General features: G+C 37.1%; 1 protein-coding gene across 1 annotated transcript; it reads right to left on the bottom strand.

Moving 5' to 3' along the window:
- Nucleotides 1-4,991: 4,991 nt before the first annotated feature.
- LOC140982090 (uncharacterized) lies at nt 4,992-5,573 on the bottom strand. Its single transcript, XM_073448505.1, has 2 exons — nt 5,185-5,573; nt 4,992-5,133 (listed from the first exon to the last, which is right to left on the bottom strand). Exons 1-2 carry the CDS (start codon nt 5,571-5,573, stop codon nt 4,992-4,994), a joined length of 531 nt encoding a protein of 176 aa, XP_073304606.1.
- Between the last annotated feature and the right edge of the window lie 2,253 nt (nt 5,574-7,826).

The raw sequence follows: 7,826 nt of genomic DNA, 5'->3' as shown, positions 1-7,826 counted from the left end.
TATAATTTGTCTGGTGAACAAATATTCCACATTCTTTTTGTTCAATTTGTAAACCCAGACAATACTTGGTTTTTCCAAGATCCTTCATTTCAAATTCTTCTTTCAAGTATGACACAACTTCTTGAATTTCCTTATTTGTTCCAATGATGTTTAAATCATCAACATATACAGCAATAATTACGCATCCGGATGTTGTTTTCTTAATGAAAACACAAGGGCATATTGAATTATTTACATATCCCTTTTTCATCAAGTGATCACTTAGCCTATTATACCACATTCTGCCGGATTGCTTCAACCCATATAATGATCTTAGTAATTTCACAGAATAACATTCTCTGGGTTTTGAACTTTGTGCTTCAGGCATCTTAAATCCTTCAGGGATTTTCATATATATATTACTATCAAGTGATCCATATAAGTAGGCTGTAACAACATCCATAAGACGCATTTCTAAATTTTCAGATACTGCCAAGCTAATCAAATACCGAAACGTAATTGCATCCATCACAGGAGAATACGTTTCTTCATAATCAATTCCAGGCCTTTGAGAAAAACCTTGTGCAACAAGTCGAGCTTTATATCTTACTATTTCATTTTTCTCATTTCGCTTTCGAATAAAAACCCATTTGTATCCAACAGGTTTTACACCTTCAGGTGTAAGGACTATAGGTCCAAAAACATTACGTTTATTTAGCGAATCCAATTCAACCTGGATGGCATCTTTCCATTTTATCCAATCCTGCCGATTTTTACATTCACCAAAAGATTTTGGTTCATGATCTTCATTATCATTTATGATGTCGATTGCCACATTATAAGAAAATATATCATCAATTTCTTCTATATCTTTTCGGTTCCATATTTTTCCAGTATTAATATAATTGATAGAGATTTCATGATTCTCGTCAGTTTGTGGTTCTGACAAAACATTTTCATCATCATGTGTTTCTTCAGGAACATCATTCTCTATTTTGTGATCATTATGTGTTTCTTCAGGAACATCATTCTCTATTTTGTGATCATTGTGTTTCTCTATGAATTTTCTTTTTCGAGGATTTTTATCCTTGGAACCAACTGGCCTTCCACGCTTCAGGCGTTTAATGACATCATGACTATCTTCAATTTGTTTCTTCGGAATTTCAATTCGAGCAGGGGCATTTGCAGCATGTATATATGATTTAGTTACCCCTTTTGTGTCTGCAAATGCATCTGGTATTTGATTTGCTATTCTTTGCAAGTGCACAATTTGCTGTACATCTTTTTCACATTGTTTTGTTCTTGGATCCAGATGTAACAATGATGATACATACCATGTAATTTCTTTTTCGGTATGTTTCTGTTCTCCCCCTAACATTGGGAAGATTTCCTCATTAAAATGACAATCAGCAAAACGTGCTGTGAACACGTCGCCTGTCTGTGGTTCAAGATATCGAATGATCGATGGACTATCATAACCAATATAAATTCCAATCTTTCTTTGAGGTCCCATTTTCTTTCGTTGAGGTGGTGCAATAGGCACATACACCATACATCCAAAAATTCTCAGATGAGAAATGTCTGGTTCTTTACCAAATGCAAGCTGCAATGGGGAGTATTTATGATATGCACTTGGTCTGATGCGAATTAATGAAGCAGCATGTAAAATTGCATGTCCCCATATAGAAATAGGGAGCTTTGTTTTCATAATCATTGGTCTAGCAATCATTTGCAGACGTTTAATCAATGATTCAGCCAATCCATTTTGAGTATGTACATGAGCAACAGGATGCTCAACAATGATTCCCATAGACATACAATAATCATTGAAAGTCTGGGAAGTAAATTCACCAGCATTATCAAGTCTAATTTTCTTGATTGTATAATCGGGAAATTGATTCCTCAATTTTATTATTTGAGCAAGTAATCTTGCAAATGCAACATTTCGAGTTGACAATAAACATACATGTGACCATCTGCTGGAGGCATCAATCAATACCATAAAGTATCTGAATGGTCCACATGGTGGATGGATTGGTTCACAAATATCACCCTGAATACGTTCAAAAAACATTGGTGATTCAGTTTGGATTTTGGCTGGTGATGGTCTTATAATAAGTTTTCCAAGAGAACATGCTTTACATTGAAACTTATTATTTTGAAAGATCTTCTGGTCTTTCAACGGATGACCATGTGTATTTTCTATGATTCTTCGCATCATTGTTGAACCAGGAGACTTCAACATACTGGTTCATTGTAAACGTCTTCTTGACCGGAAGAAAATGAGCCGACTTGGTTAACCTATCAACAATCATCCAGATGAAGTTGTAACCCTTTGGTGTTCTTGGAAATCCCGTTACAAAGTGCATGGTGATGTGCTCCCACTTCCACTGAGGTATTGGGAGAGATTGCAAAGTTTCAGCATGTCTTTGATGCTCAATCTTTACCTGTTGACATGTTAGACATTCGGATATAAATTTTGCAATATCACTTTTCATACCTAGCCACCAGTATAGACGTCGGAGATCCTGATACATCTTGGTGCTACTTAGATGTATCGAGTATGGCGCGGTATGAGCATCTGTCAAAACATCCCATCGAATGTCATTACCACTAGGAACACATATCCGACCTCTCAACATTAACAAATCATCAGTGTTCACTACAAACTATGTATTTCCTTTCTCATCGGCTTTGGATCGCAATTCCATCAACTGATTGTCATTAGGCTGCTCTCGTCGTATCCTATCTGTCAACATAACAAAAGCTGAAAGTCTAGCAATGGTCCCTTGCTCTACCATAGCGATCTCACTCCTCTGAAGATCCAATAACAACGGCTTCTGAATCAATGAGCTCAAAGAAGAAACTGACTTGCGGCTCAAAGCATCTGCAACGACGTTTGCTTTATCTGGGTGGTAGCTAATGGTCACATCATAAACTTTAACAAGTTCTAACCACCTCTTCTGCCGCATATTGAGTTCCTTCTATGAGAATAGATATTTCAAGCTCTTGTGGTATGTGAAAACTTCACATTTCTCGCCATACAGATAATGCCTCCATATTTCAATGCGAAGACCAAAACCGCCAATTCAAGATCGTGGGTGGGATAATTCTTCCGTAGTCTTTCAACTAACGAGAAGCATAAGCGATTACTTTCCCACGCTGCATCAGTATAGATCCAAGTCCCATCTTTGACGCATTAGTGTATACAATAAAATCTTCAGTGCCGCACGGAAGTGCTAGGATAGGGGCTGATGTCAACTTGTCTTTCAACACTTGAAATCCGTGTTGGCATTCGTTTGTCCACTCAAACTTCACCCTCTTCTTCGTCAAATTGGTTAATGGCAGGGCTATTTTAAAGAAATTGACAATAAAACGTCGATAATAACTTGCCAAACCAAGAAAACTACGCACCTCGTAGACTGTCGTATGAATAGGCCATTGTTTAATCGCTTCAATCTTCATGGGATCCACTGCAATGGCATCTCTCGAAACGATATGGCCCAGAAATGATAATTGCTCTAACCAGAATTCACACTTTTCAACTTTGCGTATAACTGCTTTTCCCTCAATAACTGCAATACAATTCTGAGATGCTCGGCATGAAGTTCCCGAGTCTTAGAATAAATCAGGATATCGTCAATGAAAACGATAACAAAGCTATCTAGATATGGTTTGAAGTCTCGGTTCATTAGATCCATAAAGACTGACGAAACGTTCGTCAACCAAAATGACATGACTAAGAACTCATAATGACCATACCTGGTTCTGAATGCAATTTTTGGGACGTCGGCTTCCCTAAATTTTAGCTGATAATAACCAGAACGCATGTCGATCTTTGAAAACACTGTCGTTCCCTGTAGCTGATCAAAGAGATCGTAGATCCTCGACAATGGATATTTATTATTGATCTTGACTTTGTTGATCTCTCTATAATCAATGCACAACCGCAAAGATCCATCTTTCTTTTTGACAAATAGAACCGGAGCTCTCCACGGAGAAGAACTCGGACGAATAAAGCCTTTATCTAATAGATCCTGCAACTGATTCTTCAGCTCCTTCATTTCAGTCGGGGCCACTCGGTAAGGAGCTTTGGAAATTGGAGCAGTACCTAGAACCATGTCAATCACAAACTCAACTTCACAGTCAGGTGGCGATCCAGGCACATCATCTGCAAATAAGTCAGGAAAATCCAGAACTACCTCAATCTCATTTAACTTCATTGTCATCTCAGTATTCACATCTATCACAGCAGCTAAAAACCCCTGACACCCCTTTGATAACATTTCCTGAGCTTTGAGACAAGAAATACAAGGAGTGCCAAGCAAAATATCTGAACTCTAGAATATCCCGCTATCATCATCTTCTGCAGGAAATCGCACCTTCTTAGCCACGCAGTCAATAACGGCATGGTATGACGATAGCCAGTTCATTCTCAAAATAACATCAAACGCCACCATGAGAATAATAATAAGATCAACAAAATAGATTTTCTCATTTACTTGTACTATACATCCTTTAAGAATACTAGAAGGCCGTATTTCATCTCCTGATGGCAACAAAATACTATAGTGGAGGGGTTCATAAGATGGAACAACATTCAAGGAGCGCAAGAAAATTTCAAGCATAAAGCAATAGCAGCCTTACCTGAAATTAAGATAGCAGCCTTACCTGAAATTAAGATAGCAGCCTTACCTGATATAACAGAAGAATCAGGATTTACGCCTTCTTTGGTTATTGTGAAGATTCTGCCTTGAACCCTATCCTTCCCTTTCTCACCCTTTATTGGACAATTTCTGATGACATGTCCAACACCTCCACAACGAAAGCATCGATTACTTCCAACCAAACACTCACCTGTATGCATTTTGCCACATTTGGACATACAGGTCGATCATATGCAGGCGGTGACATATGAGCTTTTGGTCGATGCTCTTTTTTCTCTTAGCCTCTAAACTTGCCTTTACCTTTCCATCCAGATCATTGGCCTTTAGTAGAAAAATTTTGGTGCCTCAAATGTCTTTCTCGTCCTGATCGGCTATCCTTGATTTTTCAACAATCTCTTTATATGAAGTAGCTTTAGACATACGAACGTTTCTTTTAATTTCAGCCCGGACACCTCTCAGAAAATGCTTACCCTTTTCAATGTCATTACTGGCCAAATATTGGGCAAATTAACATATCTCTTCGAATTTGAGAATATACTCTTGCATTGTCATATTTCCTTGCCTCAGTTCTAGAAATTCCTTCACTTTCTGACTTCGAATATCTCGAGGAAAGTATTTGTCGTAGAATAAATCTTTAAACTCCTGCCACTTGAGTGCCGAGACATTATCTGATACTTCAGTGGCGTCCCACCAAATCCTCGCATTCTGGGTCAGTAGAAAAATGGCACAGCCGACTCGATTTTTATCGTCAAACTGAAGATAATCATAAATAGCCTCCAGAGCTTTGACCCATTCCAAGACGACCATGGGATAAGTGCTACCATCAAATTCTGGTGGCTTCATCTTACGAAATCTTTCGTATGCGACTTCACTATTGGGCTCGGGCCTTACTTGCGCTCTCTCTCTCCCTTGCCCTGCATTCAGCATCCTTAAGAGTTGCTGGATTTGCTCGCCGTGTGTACCTTGGCATGTTCTTTTAGTAACTTGCTAAATTCATCAACTACTCTAGATGATGAACTATCCCCCCTTCTGATGTTTTACGTTTAGGCGGAATGATCCTATAACACATATTAGTTTAAAACCATTTCCACACATAACATATCATAATTATTGAGGCTACACATCCATATTATATCAAATAATGCAGGTACATACCGAATTGTCGACAGCAGAGGAAGTCATATGCCAAATCATTGGTCCGAAAATCTAAGATCTGATACCAACAAATGTAACACTCGTGACTAAAATGCATAATCAGTACGGAATTGTTTAAATATAATTTAGGGAAAAGGTGTAATTTTAAAAAAATTTTGGCAGCATCACCCAGCAATTAAGACTTGCCACTATCTCAAGTAATACATAAAACACATGCAAAATATTTTCATATAAATCAGATACCAGCTAATCTAGTATCTACACATATTTGTAATTCAAATACAAAACAAGATTTTCAATGTTTTCCAAAATAACCAAAAGCTTAACACATCAAAAATAGCATCCAACCACTATCTCCAAAGTTTGGCACATGCCATTCTCTCGCTTTGACAACTCAGGGATGATCAGTCTTTCTAACCTATGCCTGCATCATATGAACATAACTGGAATGAGTATAAAACTCAGCAAATGAGATCAATACTAAAAATACACACACACACACACACACACACACACACACATATATATATTTATTGTAAAACATAAAATGTTGCCTCAATTTCATTTTGTTGAAAACATTATCCTCCTCATTTCATAAACGTCGAAACATCATTAAATATCATCCGTCAAGAATCATAATACAACATAAATAGGGATGTTATTCATTTTCATTGATTAACTGAAGAATTGATAGTTCTTACAAGATAGGTAATTCATTGCTAACCTTATGTGTTATAAAAACGAATCTTATAGGAGGGAAAAGTACCTCTGCATAAAATGCATCTTATAAGAGAACAAATATTTTCATCGTTAATTGGCCAATTATATTGAGGATTTAGAATTGCCAGAGGCAACATCACTACTATCACTATCAATCCAATCATTCAACCATATAAAATTTCATTCAGGCATTTTATCAAACACATTAGAGGCATCATTTTAAGTTTAACTCCTTCCATTAAAAAATGCATATAATTGCACTACCATATATACATATTTACACACATATATATATCATGAATAGAAATTGAAAGTAGTTAACGCCATAAAATCATCAAAACACATACATATAGGATCATGTGATGCATTTAAGAATCGATTCCACTTACAATACTTGGAGCAATTGGTTTCCTAAACCTTGACGATGATCCTACAACAATAAACCCAATAACTAACCATCAACACCCAAATAATAACCTTAAATGACCATTTAATCCAATACATCAATCACAACTATCATCCCCCAACTTTACCATCTATCAATAACTCAAGAACAAGAAGGAAAACCACTTACCTTTGCTCCTTTCACTAAAAAGGTGAAATTTTAACTCCGGATTGAAGATTAATTGCTTGGTTCAATTAGAGGCTAAGAAGAAGATGAAGAACCCTAGCCTTAACTCGATGGAGGAGAAAAGAAGAGAAAGAAAACGAGGAAAAGTAAGTCTCATTCGATTTTATGCTTTAAAATACCCAAAACACGCTTTTGCACTGTACAGGGTGCTGAGGCGGTCGAGTTTTACTGCCCTAACACGGACCTTACTGTCCAAAACCAAAAAATACAGATCCAGGCGTGATGGGGCGGTTATAAATTACTGCCCTAGCACGGCACTTTCTTTCACGACGCTCGCTTTGCGCACAGCTTCCCCAAAGATTGCTCTGTAAATGCCTCTTCCCTTCATAATTGGAAAATGTGGTAAACATGAAAGTTGTAGCTCTATGTCTTGGCTTGCATCTCCAATTTGTTTCATGTCATTTAAAGGTCTGAGTAAAACCTTATGCTCATTCCCCCAACATGTATCAGTGCAAGAACGACGAAACACACAATACATTTCGAGCCACTTTTGGATCATCTTCTCTAATGATTTGAACAAAACTCATAACATGAAAATTATAGCCTTATATTTTATCTTTCAAATGTAAGTGGCCTCAAACCATTTGGATCAATATACTAATCATTATGCCAAAAACCACAACTACTGCCATAGTTTTCATATCATTTCTGCATTTTCATTACCTATTTTAATC

This window comes from Primulina huaijiensis, chromosome 8, assembly GCF_012295235.1.
Source record: "Primulina huaijiensis isolate GDHJ02 chromosome 8, ASM1229523v2, whole genome shotgun sequence".
Classification (NCBI taxonomy): Eukaryota; Viridiplantae; Streptophyta; class Magnoliopsida; order Lamiales; family Gesneriaceae; genus Primulina; species Primulina huaijiensis.
The sequence above is the reverse complement of the archived record's forward strand: the minus strand, read 5'-3'. Positions and strand labels throughout refer to the sequence as shown.